Below are 17,224 nucleotides of genomic sequence, written 5' to 3'. Positions count from 1 at the left end.
TTTTTCGAATTTCTAAATTAACCGTTCGAGCATAGAAGTGACTTTTTTTTTATTGAAGGTGACTGGACCCTGCGCTATCCTCTGCTTTGTATCCCTACTGCTCCTGCCGTCCTGACTTATCTGACTTCCTAGGTACCTAAAATCAACCACTTCTTCTAATCTTTCGTATCTCATTAGTATCAATGTCCCCTAAAAAAAATATCCAGATATTCCTCTGGGGCCGATTCACTATGCTTATCGTCCTATGGCCTTTATTATTTTTATTGAAGGCGACTCGACCTTGCACTATCCTCTGCTTTATACCCCTACTACTCCTTCGGTCCTGACTTATCTGACTTTCTAGGTACCTAAAATCAGCCACTTCTAATTTTTCGTCTCCTATCTTTATATTCGTTCTTTCTCTACTTTTTCTTCCCTTGCATTTTCATACAGTACTGTTTTGTCAGTACCGCTTCCATTTTATTTAAAGCTATCTCTAAGTCCTCCTTGTAAGATACTAATACTGCTATATCATCTGCAAATCTAAGCATACTAATCTTTTGCCCCTGTATATCTATCCCAACATTTGTACTGTCTTTAATGATGTTGATCGCGTCTTCGATGTATAGATTAAGAAGTAGCGGTGATAGTGTGCATCCCATCTGACTCCCATCCTAAATTTTACTTCTCTACATTGCAGCCATAGCTCTATAACTGCCTGTTGCTCTTTATACAAACTAAGTATCACCCTTCTATCTTTGTAACTCATCCCTACATTTTGAAGTATATTTAACATCTTGTCCCATTTAACATTGTCAAAATCTACAAATCCTATGTATGCACTCTTGCCTTTTTTATCGTTTTCTCTATTGTTACCCGTAAAGCTAGAATGGCCTCCCTCGTTCCTTTATTTCTTCTAAACTTCTAAACCCAAATTGATCTTCCCCAAATAGTTCTTCCACCCTTTTTTCTGTCCTCCTCTGTACAATTCTAGTTAAGATTTTTGACGCAAAGGAAGTTAAGCTAGTTGTTCTAAATGTCTCGCAGTTTTCCGCGCCTCTTTAGGTATGGTTACTACTAAATCACCTGACATCTTCCACGTATAGCGCCTCCTAACGTGGTTTCTATTGCCTAATCCAAAAGAACCTGCTATTCCATTGTCTTTACCTTCACTTAGTACTGCGTTGAGATCTCCTACAACTATTATGTTTTCCTGCCCTTCCACTAATCTTAACACGTATTCTATATCTGCATAATCCGTTTTTACGACTTCATCATTGTAAGATGATGTAGGAATGTAGACCTGCACTAATACCGTTTTTACCTGTATCGAGTTTAATTTAACCATAACTATCCTATCGCTTTTTTGTAAATAACTTTCTACAATTCCTACCCCCGAATTATCTTTCACCGATCCTCTGTGTATTATTCTAAAGTCTCCACTCCAGAAGTCTCCAGCTTCTGGCCAACGGACTTCACTAATGCCTACTAAATTTACTTCTAATTTATTTATCTCAACTTTCAAATTTCCACATGCTGCAAATCTTAATAAATTTTAAAAACCAGTCCTTTCCCGGCTTATTATCTCGAAATCTTTCAGTACGACCGCTTCGGTTGAGATAATTTTGTACTAGGTTTCTGATATCTTCCTCTTTAGAGGAAATCCCCATTCAGCACATTTTGTTAGGCCTTCTACTAGAACAGTTTCGTCTACGTGCCTTAAAACTGGTTGGCCACGATAAGATTTTGGATGCCTTCTTTTTACCCGATCATTTAAAGTTGTATAGGCATACTGTTCTGTTGCCTTTCTGATAGACAACTGATTAGTCGAAACGGCCTTGATAGCCTTCTGAAGGTACTATTCGCTGTAATTCTTTACAGAAAAGCCCAGCACCTTCTTGTACACACCCGGCATTATTACAACCTGATCGAAATCACCCCTATCACATGCGAATTTGCAAACAACTAAAAATAACTTACTTCACAATGAAGTCCTTCAACAATGTATACAACTTTTAAGTGCCAACAAACCACGCACTTAAAATGTTTGAACCCTTTGGTAAAATCAACTTCTTGCTTTCGCCAATAGTTTGTTTACAGATTTGAAAAACTGCGCACATTCACAAGAGAAATGACAACTGACTTCGGTAACTTTTCAATGCATGGGAAGCTTCATAGACCCGGTAATGCGAAAGTTTTACTATTTCTCAATATACAGCAATACACGAATACAAATTATAATGCACCGTTGATCGAAATTACCTCACCTGATCGATTTCGCCCCATTTGACGGTATTTATAATTTTTTCACATTTTTTAATATAATAAGAAATATTTTTGCTTCCACTGTCATATTGTGAATTAATTTCCTTAGCTAAACTTATTTCACTAAAATTGGCATTATGGGTCATTTCTGGGTGATTATTAATAATATTTGAACTTAAATNATCTTAATAATAATTGAACTTAAATTATAATTACTAGAAACAGAACGACTAGGAACAAGATTTCCTTCGTAAGAATTTTCGCTATTATTATCGAATGTTAATATTCTTAATAAAAATTACGTTTAAGTCGTATTTAAGAATTAATTATTAAATTTTCGATTAATAATATGATAATACTATAATATGATAATATATTCCGTTGCTTTTTCTTTAGAAAAGTCGAAACAAAAGAAAATTAAATGTATATACATTACGACAGGCCTTTGAAAGCCACGGGAAACCGGAGGGCTAGGATCTGAGGCATACACAAAAGAACGGCACCACCCGAAAGGTTAACACTATTTATTGATACAAAAACAGTCTGGTGAAATAAGCTTCGTGGGCAGCGGAGTTGCCACCGAAGGAGCCGAAGACGGGAGTGGAGAAGAGGCCGCAGCTGCAGGGGTCATCGGCACGATGAAAAATGCGATGCCGATCGGTATAGGGAAGCTGGAGGGGTTTTCGGATGTAATCTATCTTCCTAAAGACATGTGAGCATGTCCTTAGGCCCCTGAAGAAGAAGAAGGGCACCTTTTCGGGGGTATGCCTGGACGCCGGAACTGCCTTGAGGCTTTGAATGATACGGCAGAGATCCTCCGTAAATGATGACCGGCAGGCCTCTGGGTGGCTCGTGGTTGAAAAGAAGTTCCCGAGCACCCTAAGCGACGTGCCGCAAAGCATTTGAGAAGGAGATGCTTGTATGTCTCCTTTGTAAGCTGTGCAGAGGCCGAGTAGGGCGAGGGGAAGCTGGTCCGGTGCGATATGAGCGCTCCACCTTCCCGTTCAACTGGGCCTGGTAGAACTTGACGACTGAGGATGATAACAGCTACTGCAGTTTCCATTGACCAGCGGCTGCGACGGCGGTTGTTGTTACTTGTTACTTGTAGATACATATTTGTTCCAGGAAGGCTGGCTGCCGCGACGTGGGGGTCACCATCATTAGCTTGTCTCCTAGGGTCACCAGTACGTTCAGGTCCGTAGGTAGCTTTAGATATCCTCAGCTGCTTGCTCACGTTTGGAGGTAACAAGTCGAACCATTTTACTTTTAGGACATCGTCACTGATGGTCGTGCCGGAAAGAGACTTCATGTGGCGGAGGAGCTGAGAGGGCTTTCTATCCCCGAGTTCGACCTCGGTTAGAAGTCGGTGCAGTTTGCGGTCAGATGAGTCTGTGAGGCGAGAATGGATAGCCTCTTTAAGATGCTGGTATTTATCGACTTGCGGCGGGTTCAGCAGGACGTCCGCGACTTCGTGGATGATGTCGGAGTCCACGGTTGCTACTACATTGTATTTGCTGTTGTCGGAGCGAATTTGGTTGACGATACAGGCCGCCTCAATTTTCATGAGTCATAGCTGCGGATTAGAATTCTAGAAGTTGGATAGCCGACAGTTTGGAACATCGGCATTTTCATTAGCTTTGGCGTTGTTATCGTGATTAGGCTGCGGGTCTGGTAGAGTGATGACGAGATCGACAAACTTTTGTCGCCAATAGCGGTTGGCTGTAGGATTTTACCGGAGTGAGACTTCGGCAGCAAATAAGACGTCTAAACTACGGTCTCATGATGAAACGGGAGGAGAGCAAAGAAGAAAATCGGTTCGGCATATCTTGGTTTTTAGAATATTTTTTGACGTTATCTGATGTTTGCTAATTCGCCGTTCTAATAATTCCCATAAATATTAATTCCTTCACAATATGAGAAGTATGCTTAGGGTCGTTATCCTGCTGAAAAAAAAATGGTAACAGCCATCGACGTTTACTAATGGACATGCTTCAGCGGTCAGAATTGTGGTACAACAAAAGAAAAAGATGGAACGAAGTTTCGGACAATATCCATCTCTCTCACTATAGTGCGTAAGCGTGTCATGAAAGAGATAGCACTAGTCCGAAACCAAACGCCATCTCCCTCACTTTTCGAGCCAAGAAATTATTACGACATACGGCTAAGGTACGTCCATTAATATAATGTCTATAGTAACAGACATCGACGTAAAGTATGGACGTGTCTTAGCCGTATGTCATTGTAATAATTTCTTGGCTCAAAAGTGAGGGAGATGGCGTATGGTTTCGGACTAATGCTATCTCTTTCATGACAGCTTACGCACTATCGTGAGAGAGATGGATATTGTCCGAAACTTCGTTCCATCTCTTTCTTTCGGTGTACCACAATTCTGACCGCTAAGGCACGTCCAGTAGTAGACGTCGATGGTAACAGCCACGACTCATAACAGCTATCTATGGTGCCGTGACAAATTGTACCCGAGTCCAGAGATACGTACAGCCTGGTACAATGGGTACAATGTTGGGTAGAGATAAGGAGTATTATCTCTGTTGTCAAAAAGTGTCCAACAAACTGCGTTAAATTAGGGTGACGCCACAGTAGCAACAGGGTATATTTCAAATAAAGCGCCAAAAGATATTAGAATAGGATAGAAAAATAAGGACTAAATTAATTTACGTAAATAGTTGAGGTTTGATATCCTGGACTGTTACTAACCACTTTAGCCACTAAAAATATTAAGTTTTCTAACTCGGCATACTTTAATTCGTCAACAATTGTTACATTCAAAGCATACATTTTGGCTACGCTAGCGCCATTTTGGAGAGTTTTTTAACTGTTATTTACTGCTTATAGCTGGAGACTTTTTCAAGTTTTCCTTCATGAGATGGTTTTCCTTACCTCTACCCTCTATACCTGGTACCTACTAATATGTCTCCCTGTGTAGTTAAGCCGTTTATGTATCGTGTTCGTTACGTTAAGTAATAAAGATAAGCACAAATATCTATCTTGAGTTATCTGACTTTCCTCTCCCAAACAATACGGTTCCTTGGATTGCCGAGGAGCTACCAGGAGCTACACACATATATGTACATTCCCTTCGTAGTGCGGGAATAATGTAAGAATATTCGGTAGACACAGGCTGCAGCACCGCAGTGAGTTTTCATTCTCGAAAACTTCATTGTGCAGTATAATTATTGATCCTATGTCTAGATCTAAATGATATGTAATATAAATAACATTAATAATACGATTAATTTATTGATTGTGTAATGATTATTTACATTTTAAGTTGTAAATGTAGCTGCGGATCTTAGATCTTTGAAATCCTTATACGAAAAGTAAAATAAAATTGTATAAAAATATACCAGGCAATTTAAAAGTACACGCGTTGCTGCTAAATTGTACTGATTCACTGTAGTTTTTTAGACTCACAATTAACGCATAATTTTACAAATTTTACAAGAAATAACTAACTGGTGTCATGAGCAGGGGTACGATGCAGTATACGTCACCTGCGACAGATCTACCACTGTTTAATCATAAGTGTGATGATTATAAAAAATAGGAAGGTATGAAATTCTTAGGATGTCGGTTATATTAATTAACTATTTATAATCTATTCGTCATTAATGCTTAAGAAGTGGTGTAAAATTTTTGTTATTTATAGGTTAAGGCGTTAGGTAATCGAAATTACTGCATTGCAATGCATTATTTTTCGATACAGTCATGATACTGTTATTTATATTTATAATTTCCTTAAATATATTTTGCTCGATTTTCTGTGATGATTACCGCATACAATTTGTTGCGTATTAACAAATTTTATCTTTTATTAGACGTGACCTAGGAAGTGATACTAAAATTATCAAATGTTTTTTGCATTAAAATATATTTAAATGCCCGATGGAAACAAGTTTAATTCATAATAATTACAAGCCGTTCACTATTACGAAGGCAAAGAACACTATACACCCACAATGATATTGCATGTTTAACAATCAGCAAAAGAATTTTTCCATTTCAACCAAGCAGAACTTCTATAAAAATTTGTTTAATACTGTCAAAACAATGATGTTTTTAAATATAATATACGCATTTTGGCATTTATCACATTTAGCTGATATTGCCCCAGCTTACTGTTTTATAAATTTAAAGAGAAAATGGAAATTTTTATTAGGTAATATGTGTATTTAGATAACATCTTGCATTTGTGATAACTTTTAAATAAGGTTAAATTACAGTTGAATTTTTCTGGAACTAGTTATTGGAGATCATGTAAACTGTATATCATATAGTTTTAGAATAAATAAAAGAGCAACATTACATATTATAAGATGGATTTAGTAACACCTCGAAATGTTCACTACAATGCTTTCTATAAAAGGTGAGTAAGCCAAATATAAATTATAAAATTAAAAAATACACTTTTATTTTATATTTAAGGAGTTTTGCTTATTATACTATGAAAGAAAGGATCCCTGTTATATTAACTCAGTTGATTGATAATTTAGTAAGAAATAAAGACAAAATTATTAGTGAGTATGGACAGGTATGTAAATTTCTTTTTAGTATGAATGAATTTCGCAATATATTTTTCACTTTTATTGCATAGGGAGCAGGGGAGGAGCTTAAAATTGTAATTGGTGAAATATCGAAAATAAAGTATGAAGTCCAAACTAATAAACCCTTGCAAGAAATAGTTTCTTCTGCACCAGATATTAAAATTTATAATGACTATTTAGCAAAACAAGCTACTGATGATGGATGGCCCACATATTTTAATTGCGTATGGCTATTAGCTGAATGTTACATTTACAGAAAGTTGTATGACATTTTTGAGAAGACGTAAGTTTTTGTTACTTAATTAAAATCACTCATGTACCTATTAACTAATATCTAATATTTTTTTGATTTTGAAATGTATATCAACACTTATTTTATTGGTCTTTTGGTTCATCAATTTTTAGGAATACTCTAAAGGATTTTGACCTGTTTAGATATCAAAAAGAACTGGCTTTAATAGATTCTATTGATTCAATTATTTTTATGTGTAAATCATTATCTGACATGCTACTAAATGAAAAAGCGTTGTATCCTGTGAAAGATATGTTTATTCATCTTTTAAAGGTATTTGTATTGTAATTTTATATTTTATTAAAATGTATTGCTATTTTCAAGATAAACTATCAGTGTATTAATTTTTACAAAAATTATTAAATAATTTTATTCATTTCTAGCTAAATTTGTGGGGAAACAGACAAGATCTGTCTATTACAAACGGAGTTGTCAATCATGTTACAGGAGATCCAATGAGTAATTTAGAAAATCTAGAGTCTTACATTATATCAGACCACAGTGAAGATATTTGGTCAGCAATATCAGATCCAGCTGCTACATCACAAATAGTTGGTAAATATTTATTCATTTATTTAGAAATGAAGGAACAGGCAGAGCCCAATTTAACAAGAAGTACTATATGCAATTAAACAATAAAATTCTTAATCTAATCATTACAGAGTTGGTTACAAATCATAAACTGTAACAATTGTATAGCAATTGCTCATCAGGAACTAACATATAGTAAATATAAACTCATATACATCTCGTATTTGGTAGTCTAAAGTAGTTATTCAGACATAATTAAACTTAATATATGTACTTAGTTCAGCCAACAGAACGAATATCTCACTTTTTATAATACTTTTTAAATTTGATAGTGTAGGGGCATTGGTGATTTTTAATGAAACGGAATTTCAAAGGCTCAGTAGCCTAGGAGTAACTAAGTGGAATGAATTTTTTTCCTTTGTATGTGCTCTCTATTAACTGACGATTGCGTCTGATTGTGAGTTGATATGGAATCTTTCATTTAATGAATTAACATTTCAGTTGCATATAATCAGCGATCAGCTTGAATGCAGAAATTCTTAGAGACGCAAACTGAATACAGGTGGAATTTTAAATTTAATTGCAATATCATATCGTGCTCAAACGTATATATCAGACATACTGCTCTGAATGGTAATAATCTTAAAAATTTATGGTGGACCGATTTAGTTTTGTCAATGTTGCTTTTAGTTTAAGGAGACCACTGTAGCATAAGTATTGGCAATACCAAAGTTTTTTATAGTTAAAAAAAGAGTTCTAGACTTTAAAGTCAGTCGTATTTCTATAGATGAAACCTGTCATTCTATATGCTTTGAAACATATAAATTCCATATGAATATTAAATTTAAGTGTGCAATCAAAAATTACTCCTATTTTTTACCTCCAATGATCTAGCTAGTTTAATGTTCAAACAATAAGTAACTATACAAAATTCTATAGCGCATTTTTCAAAAAGACGACGTTAGATTTGCTAATGTTTTATATAAGGTCGTTAGATAGGTCCTCTTGTAGCTCTCCGGCTCCGTGCTCTGAGTCAATCCTTTTGTATATTATTTTGAAGCTTTCAATGTTCTGAACCACGTCATTGATAAACAATAAGAGTAAAGGCTCCCACAGCAAAGGACCTAGGTGGGAGCCCTGAGGAATTCCATAGAGCATATTAAACGGTAACGAGCGATTGTTTTTTAGTTTGACCACAGAGTTTTATTCAATCAAATACGATTCTATAAATTTTGGAGCGTTCCCTCTAATTCCAAAATTAAACGAGTTCTTAAAATGTATTAAAGTAAATTAATTTTTGATTTAACTTTTACTATTGTAAACAACCTTAAATTAATAAGAAAAAGTTGTTACTGCTATCATGCGCTCGCCGGAAATCGAACCTGGGTCCCTGGCTCTCCGCATCATTACTCAACCACAAAGCTACGAGAGGTGATAGTAACAACAATGACGATCTTGCCTAACGACTTAGGTTACAGAGTCGTCGAATCAATCTATAATTGTTATTAACAATGAGAATTTTAAAAGAATTTTTATAAGGTTTTCAATGCATTAAAATGAACTAATGTTTGAATTCATTTTTACTACTACAGACAACTTCAAATTAATGAGAAAAAAATACTCTTGTCATTCCTCGTAGCTTAGTGGCAGAGCAATGGTGCGTAAAACTAGGGACCTTGGTTCGATTCCCAGCGAGGACTTGACTTTAGTCACATCATTTTCATTAATTACAGAATGAAATGATGTAGATTTAGAATATTAAATGCATTATTGATTACTCTGGCTTTCTCAGCGATGTTCGTTGGAACAGATATATCCGCGTAAATGTTCAGTGGTTCATTATTCTGCTTGTTATCAGGTAAATTGTAATCCCCATATAGCATAATTCTGTAAGATGAATTTCGATCTTCGGTTAACTTAATATGGCTAAGGTATTTCTCACTGTCGCAAAATTGAGTAAAGTAAACTGCTCTATTAATAATTTTTAGTGAGTATGCTTTTATATTAATAAAAAGTTATTCCGCTCTATTTTGTGATGTGGTGAAAGGAGAACTGATGAATTTTTCCTCAACTGCGATCATTAATTGTAACCCCTGACAGTAGTTTCAGCAATATTGAAATCTGAAGATAACCATATTTCAGTTAGAATAATAATGTCCGGTGAATGAGCACAAGTTGCCATGTTCTTTAAAGTTGATAATTTTGTTCGTTAATCCCTTACATTATGACAGTAAGTCGTCAGGGTCAAATGCTCCCTGGTTGCGAAGTTTTTTGGATCTCTGAAGTTCTTTGAACCCACAATTTTGGGGTAGTCTCTAAAAAATTTAACAGACAGCACTTTCGGCTGTGAAATAGATGTTATCTAATTTTTTCTTTTGTTGAGATCCTTTTACTACAAGTCTTGCTTTATATAAATGTTAATTTTTCGTTTTGTAGGTCCACTTCACGTCTTCTTTCAATAGACAATAGATCTATTAATTTCTATGTTTTGTTTAATTTTTTTCATTTTTCTGACTCTGGGATTGCCGCTCCGTCAAAGACGTTAAGGTCGCAATAGTTTGCTTGAAACTTTTCGCTGAGATTATTTTTTTATTTCTTGCTGATTTTCTGGTGTTAAGTTCGAATTTTGGTGGGGATATTGCGTTTCCTTTCTTACTTTCCGTAATGCTGCTACCTTTTTCTACATCAGAATTCGTACTATTCCTATTTATCAAGTTTGTTGTTCTCCATTTCATCGCTGTCTTCGCTCAAATCTATCAATTTGGTTCGGTTTTCTTTTACATCGACATGCCTCGTGTTTATGATTTTATTATTAGCTGTTGTCGTTGTAGCGTGGTAAGACAACCAGTTTTTCATTGTTGCCCTGTTTCGATTTTCTTGGTTGTTTTGGTGTTCTTACGGAGATTCTGCTTTCGTAGATTTTTAGATGTTTGACGTTTGGTTTGATGTTGAAGAATATTTCATGTGGTGATTTTGCTTCCTGTTACTGCTGTTACTTTTATGACTTTAGTCCAGAATATACGATTTACCGTTACTTCTTTTAGTAGACATCTAGCCTTGTCCATGATTGACCTGTTATAGTGTTCCACTACTCCGTTTGATTTGTGTACATAGGGTAGACACGAAGTTAAATTTATTTCCGTATCCCTGATAAAATTGAACGCATTATTTTTTAGATATTCTTCACCGTTATTGCATATTAGATTTCTGATTTTTCTGCCCGCCAGGTTTTCGACCAAATTCACATAGTCGACAAAGCAGTTGTAAGCCTCTGATTTAGATTTAATACAGTAGGTATACTGTCCCAAGTTTACTGAAGTCGTCGATAAACGTTAAGAAGTATTTTTCTCCGTGATTGCCTACTGTGCTGTGTGGCTAGTTTTTTTGCTTTCGATGCGTATTGCGCATTTTATGAATTCGAGTTTTAATTCTTTTGGTAAGCATATAAAAGTTCGCCTTGACATAATTTTTATAAATATAAGCAAGTTTACGTGATCGAGAGTTCTATGCCATTGTTCTTTTAATGTTATGTTATTGTATTGTGTTTTTATGTTTATTTTTATTTCTTTATTGTGAGCAATTGCTGTAAGACTTTTCATTATGTATAAATTCTTGCGATTAATTCTTGGTTAGAATTGTAAATTTTTGCACTACTTCTAAACAAAATTATCTTGTTTTCTTTTTTTGTTTCTTTTTATTTATGACTTTTCAGTAAAACTTATTAAATGTTGTTTCATGTCCTTAACATAGAATGCTTTATGTAGGATGATTTCGCTGTTATTCTACCAATTTTTGTGACTTTTAATACAGGTCAGACGAAGGAAGCTGGCGAGCGGTCGCGTAGGTACTTTCCCATTTATGACCTATTTGGGTAAATCACTAGGAACCGATAAATAAATAAGCTTTTAGTAGGCGTAAACTATAATATTAGTACAGATAGTACAGTAGCGTACTAGGAAATATTATAGAAACATAACTTACCAAAAAGAAAAAACAAACCTAATGCTTTTGTTTTATAGTTAGTTTTCACATTCACTGTCATCATGGGAATCGCTATCACTGTCACCAATATCAACAATTAGTTCTTCTGTTTGTATGTCTATTACTTGCTCACTGACTCCTGCTTTTAAATATTTAATGTACGCCTCTAATAGGACTTTTGCCACCGCGCATCCACGCTATTTTAAAATTTCCGCCAGCTTCCAGCGTCAGGCCTGTTACACGCCTGTTTCCTAATTTAACGTAAGTTGGATTTTTTAGTAATGCCAATTCTTCGAAAACTGAATCATCGTTTATAACGTGGTCAGGATCCATGTTACTGCATTTTTACTTTTATTTCTATCTACATTTACCCGTGATGTATTTACTTCCGTTATGAATGCATTCCCTTGTGTGTTAAGTTGACTTTGGAAGCTTGGTGGTGATGGTATTGGGTCTGTTCTATTTCCTCGTCTGTTATTCTGTTGTCCTCTTAGTCCTCCTCTATATTGACGTCTGTAGTGGCTTCTATACGGATTACGACCTCGATTTTAATTATACCCATAAGTGAACCCTTGTGATATTCTGCTTGTCTATGGCCTGGCTGGCCGCACGAAAAACATTCTTCTCTCATGTCTACTGAAAAGACGTTGTAGATAGATTAGTTGCCAGCGAAAACAGGATATCCTGCAGATTTAGGGATAATTTTGGGTTATACACAATAAAAATTGAGATAATTCTTTTACGAAACATTTTTACCTAAAACTAATAATATCCCTACGGAGGAAAGGGTCTTAGGTGGGCAATCCTGTATATAGTGAAGTTGCGGAGTTGAAGTTCACTATTTAATATTGAATAAGGGAGTCTAGCCTTAGTAAGTACTATAATGTTAGGTGTAGGTGTAAGTAAAATATACATTACTTAATACTTTTGAAACTTTCGACTATATTCTTTTCTGTGACGAGGCACACGTTCATTTTTTTGTAAATAAGCAAGACTGCCGTTATTGGTCCTCAGAAACCCTAAGGAGAAGAATCAAAGACTGAACTCTCCCAAACTAAGAATCTGGCTCTTTTTTCTAAAATGCTTATATACGGTTACTTTTCTTCGATACAGAGACATGGTTTTAATAAAATAATTGGAAAGCGCCAGGGTCATCAGTTGGGGCAATTAATCCATAAAGAAATTGACAGTATCACTCCAGATCCACAAAGTCCTGAAAATGAATTATTATTAATAGGGGCTTTTTAGGATCTAATTTTAGTGCCAAGGTTATAAATTAGGTGCTTATAAAATGAAGTATATATTCAAGATTCAATAATGTTGAAAGATCGGTTGTATAAACAGCAGATTTAGGTGGTAATTGAGCGCTTCAAGGTCGTATAAATTTCTTCCACAAATTACACACCGATGTGTTTAAAATAAACGATTTAGGCACGATGACAAAGTAGAATTATTAGATGAAACGAGGATACTGTAAAAAAGAGGATATGTAAAGTGTAAGTGACCCATTGATGCTAGAATCAGAATTATGTATGCTCGATCTTGAAATATACTGCGAATTACGAGCGAATACAAAGTGATATAAATTCAGTGATAAATATAAAGGTCCTCTTACGAGGTGCGTGGAGCGACAATTCCGATGTACGTTCCATGTAACAGGGTCAGCGCATCCTGGAACGTGAAGTGTGTTCTTTCCCGAGCATGTCAAAAGAAACGCGCCTGTGGTTATCAAATCTGGTCCGAAAATATTAGCACAAACTTATTCAGTTTGCATAAACAATCCTACAGAATGTATTGCATGTAATGCTTGTAGAAAGTTTAAATAATATTTAATATACATACTTGATAATTTATTATCATTATATATGTATACACTACGACTGATCAGTATTCCGGAATATTTGAAAGAAAACATCTGGAGGCACTTTGGAGTCTACCTTGTGATAGCACAACAACGTAGAGGGTGCAAAAATTATGCAGATAAAGTAAAGAGCCGTCAATGATTAAGAACACTCGTCTTGTTGGCGCCTGCATTATATTATAGCCCTTTGTTATTGTCAGCGTTGTAATGAAACACACATATCTACTCGTGACCTTCGCAGCAGTTGTAACGCATGCAGGCATGTGATGACTCCGTAATTACCGTTTGATTGGCAAAGTTACTGCAGTTACCACAAAATGCAGAAATAACTTCATTTTGAAATTATCAAGCAAAAAACGAAGCATTCATACGTAGAATACACGGACATGGTGGTGACAGCACTGAGAATGCACTGATGGTATTATACAGATAGTGTGGTATCGCACCGAAGAGGTGAAGGTTAGTAAAGACGACAGGTTGGTACTTATGAAATCGTTTTGCGATTAATGGAAGACAATTCCGGTTTAAGTATCCGAGTAATTGCACTGCAAACCCGTGTGATACGATGTGGAAGATTTTAAGGGAGAATTCCCTATTACCGAAATATATATAAAGTAATTGGCAGTTCATTCCTTCCTTGTCTCTGTTCATAATTACACTAACTAATCCTGGTCATCATTGCTGGGTCAGTTGCTGCTTTCGATAGGGTCATTACTCTCATGTTTATGTATATTACTGGGTGGTGCGATATGGCACATTCTTTTCTTTTTCATATAACTTCTTTTTTCCAGGAGATCAGACAGTGTATTTTTATAACATTTACTAGAAAATTCGTTACACAGGCTTTAAGAAAGTAAAAATATAGCTAAGCTTGCTCCGAGGATACAAATTATTTTTAATAAGTGTTGTGTCCATTATTTTCAATATAGACTCTTTTATTAATTATCTGATTTCTTTTGTTTTAGATATCGTTCTGGATAATGCTGCATACGAATTATATTTTGATTTTTGTTTAGCTGATTATTTATTAAAGAATAATCTAGCAAGTAAAGTCCGGTTTTATGTTAAAAATATGCCATGGTTTATATCTGATGCCATGACACGCGACGTAAATTGGCAAATAAAGCAGCTTAGAAAACACAGTAACAAATATGTGTCGCTGTTTGGACAACAATGGGATAAACATTTCAAAGATGGCTCGTGGACGGTGGAAGTAGAAGATTTTTGGACATACCCTTTGGATTATAGTTACATGAAGTGTTTAGATAATAAATTGTATAGAAAGTTAGCAGAAGCCAAGTTAATAATCTTTAAGGGTGATTTGAACTACAGAAAGTTGTTCGGGGAACGTAACTGGGATCCAATAACGCCCATAGAAAAGGCTCTTCAAGGTTTTCACCCATCAAAGTTATGTACTTTAAGGACCGTTAAATGCGATATTGTTTGTGGACTACGAGATGGGTTAGTGGAGGAACTTGAAGCTAAAAATGCACAATGGTCATACAAGGGAGATTACGGAATGATACAATTTTGTGAGAAAGTGGAGCAATAAAATTTTCATTTTTAAGACCACAGTAGGAAAGAATCTAGTACAATTTTTAAGTGGAATTTTATAAAATTTCTTTGTTATGTTTATTATTTTATAAAGTTAAAGTCGAATAACAGAATCGAAGTTTATTATTATTTGTCAATATTCTAACCACTTATTTGAGTCAATTCAGCGAAATTTTCTACATTTACAGTGTTATGGCGTCTATCCCCCAACAGGAATTGATAACAAAATATTAATTCATGTTTTTGACATTCAATCCTTATCGAAGAAAATCTATTGCGATCTCATTCCTATGTTATATAGGATATATATTAAGTAACAAAATTGATTGTACTATGGTTTTAAATAAAATCAACTTTTTTATTCCAAGGCCCAAACAGCGACTATCGCATATATACTATTGTTCTATTGCGCGATCTAATGTAAATGTACAAATCACCCGTATTTAATATGTACAATATTTTTAACACAATATTAAGCCAGTATGATTTTAATTTCGATAGTTCGAAGTATACAGTGTGTCAACTTAAGTTGACAGCATATGGTAAACTTTATTATTCATCTAATTATTAATTCATTCTCATTACTGATAATAGAGTATTAACGCATATTTTTGATTGAAATAAACAATTACCAGTGTATAGTGCATTACGAATGCAGCATTATGCAATTTTTCTTAAAATATGTAGATACACCATAGAATTTCGCAAGTCAGAATACAATGGTAATGCTGATTGCTTGTTAAGACTCTCTATGGGAGAACCTAAGTCAAATGTTGATGTTATAGATATATTTTATTGTGATGTATTGAGTAACTTACCTGTAAGTGCGACTAAAATTTTAGAAGAAACTAAGAAAGATAGTGAGTTGAAAAAGCTGTATAAAATGTTAAAGTTAGACAGTAAAGTAGATAAGAAAGATACCTGGAGTATTGATGTACGTGAGTTTGCGATAGAAAGCGGAATATTAGTGTGAAATCATTGCGTTATTACAAAAGTCGTTGCGTAAAAGAATACTGAGTGAGTTACATTTTGGGCACTTTGGAGTAGCTAAGATGAAGGGACTAGCTAGGAGTTACTGCTGGTGGTACGGAATTAACAAGGATATTGAAAATCTAGTTTGTAGTTGCAATAATTCTCAATCACAATTACCAAATCCAAGTAAAGTTGAACCTCACATACGGGAACCAGCAGTGGCCCCTTTTGAGAGAGTCCATATTGACCATGCATGGCCATACTTTCTTTTTGCTAATTGATGCATACTCAAAATGGCCAGAAGTTCACATAGTGAAGGATATGCCTGTGGAGACCACGATTTTGGTCTGTAAAAACATCTTTTCGGTTTATGGATTATCCCGTATATTGGTCTCGGATAATGCGCGAACCTTCGTTTCATCTAGCTTTGAAAAATTTCTGTCCGCACATGGTGTTTACCATCGATTGTCGGCACCCTAATACCCAGCTACCAATGGCCAGGCAGAGAGGTTCGTCCAGACAATCAAGAAAGCCCTGGCAAAAATCCCAGCGAAGTCTAACATCCAATATGAATAGCAAGAGATCCTGACCCAGTATAGGAATATGCCGCAGACTCAAACAAGCCTCTCCCCAGCGTAAATGGTTTTCAATCAAAAGATAAAGGGAAAATTGGATCTGCTAAAACAAACACGTGTACCTGAAAGGAAGGACTGCAATATCGACAAGGATGGAAGAACTTTTAAAGAGCGGGAGAGAGTGATAGCTCGTGAGTGAGGAAAGTAAATGGAAATTCGGTACGGTTGAAAAGGGGACTGAAAAACTACACTATAGAGTGCGCACCGATTGTGGTCAAGATTGGCGCAGACATTCAAATCAGCTCAGAAGAACTGGAGTGCTGTTGTGCCTACCTATGTAGTTGTAACACGGTAGCTAATGAGTATGTGTGTGAGCGTCTGGCGTAGTGCGCATGTCGCGAAACGAGGTATGAAAGAGAGAGGCAGCGTAGGACTTCTATGGTCGCTTGTTACATTGCAGGAGTAATCGTTATTAATAAATGCAATTTTGTTGTTTAGTGTTAGTCAAGTGTTACTATTCTTTACAAGTGCCTCCTCCCTATATTCTAATAAAGTATATGATTAATATCTTGTGGTCAATCCCAAGCATGAAGCTTAGCTCCAGGAACATTATCTAAATTTTGTAAACAGAGCTTACATGGCTTGACTAGAC

The 17,224-nt window shown here is 35.5% G+C and overlaps 1 protein-coding gene across 7 annotated transcripts; it reads left to right on the top strand.

Annotated features, from left to right (window-relative positions):
• Positions 1 to 5,713: 5,713 nt before the first annotated feature.
• On the top strand, positions 5,714 to 15,392 carry LOC108737544 (protein-glutamate O-methyltransferase). 7 transcript variants are annotated; one of them, XM_018470441.1, is made up of 8 exons: positions 5,714 to 5,813; positions 6,081 to 6,421; positions 6,540 to 6,628; positions 6,688 to 6,793; positions 6,857 to 7,089; positions 7,212 to 7,371; positions 7,482 to 7,653; positions 14,437 to 15,392. In XM_018470441.1, exons 3-8 carry the CDS (start codon positions 6,579 to 6,581, stop codon positions 15,021 to 15,023), a joined length of 1,308 nt encoding a protein of 435 aa, XP_018325943.1. In that variant the 5' UTR covers positions 5,714 to 5,813; positions 6,081 to 6,421; positions 6,540 to 6,578; the 3' UTR covers positions 15,024 to 15,392. The 7 variants fall into 7 exon arrangements, with proteins under 7 accessions (XP_018325943.1, XP_018325938.1, XP_018325936.1 ...); XM_018470436.1 differs by having other exon boundaries at positions 6,486 to 6,628; XM_018470434.1 differs by having other exon boundaries at positions 6,474 to 6,628.
• The last annotated feature ends 1,832 nt before the right edge of the window (positions 15,393 to 17,224 follow it).

The sequence above is a fragment of the Agrilus planipennis genome, unplaced genomic scaffold, assembly GCF_000699045.2.
Source record: "Agrilus planipennis isolate EAB-ADULT unplaced genomic scaffold, Apla_2.0 scaffold139, whole genome shotgun sequence".
In the NCBI taxonomy this organism is placed as follows: Eukaryota; Metazoa; Arthropoda; class Insecta; order Coleoptera; family Buprestidae; genus Agrilus; species Agrilus planipennis.
Note: the sequence above shows the minus strand (reverse complement) of the source record. Positions and strands in the feature narration are given on the sequence as shown.

Coding starts and splice junctions, on each gene's coding strand:
- LOC108737544 (XM_018470441.1), top strand. CDS start 6,579: ATGGATTTAGTAACACCTCGAAATGTTCACTACAATGCTTTCTATAAA. Junction 6,629..6,687: donor TACAATGCTTTCTATAAAAG/GTGAGTAAGCCA, acceptor TTTATATTTAAG/GAGTTTTGCTTATTATACTA. Junction 7,654..14,436: donor TGCTACATCACAAATAGTTG/GTAAATATTTAT, acceptor CTTTTGTTTTAG/ATATCGTTCTGGATAATGCT.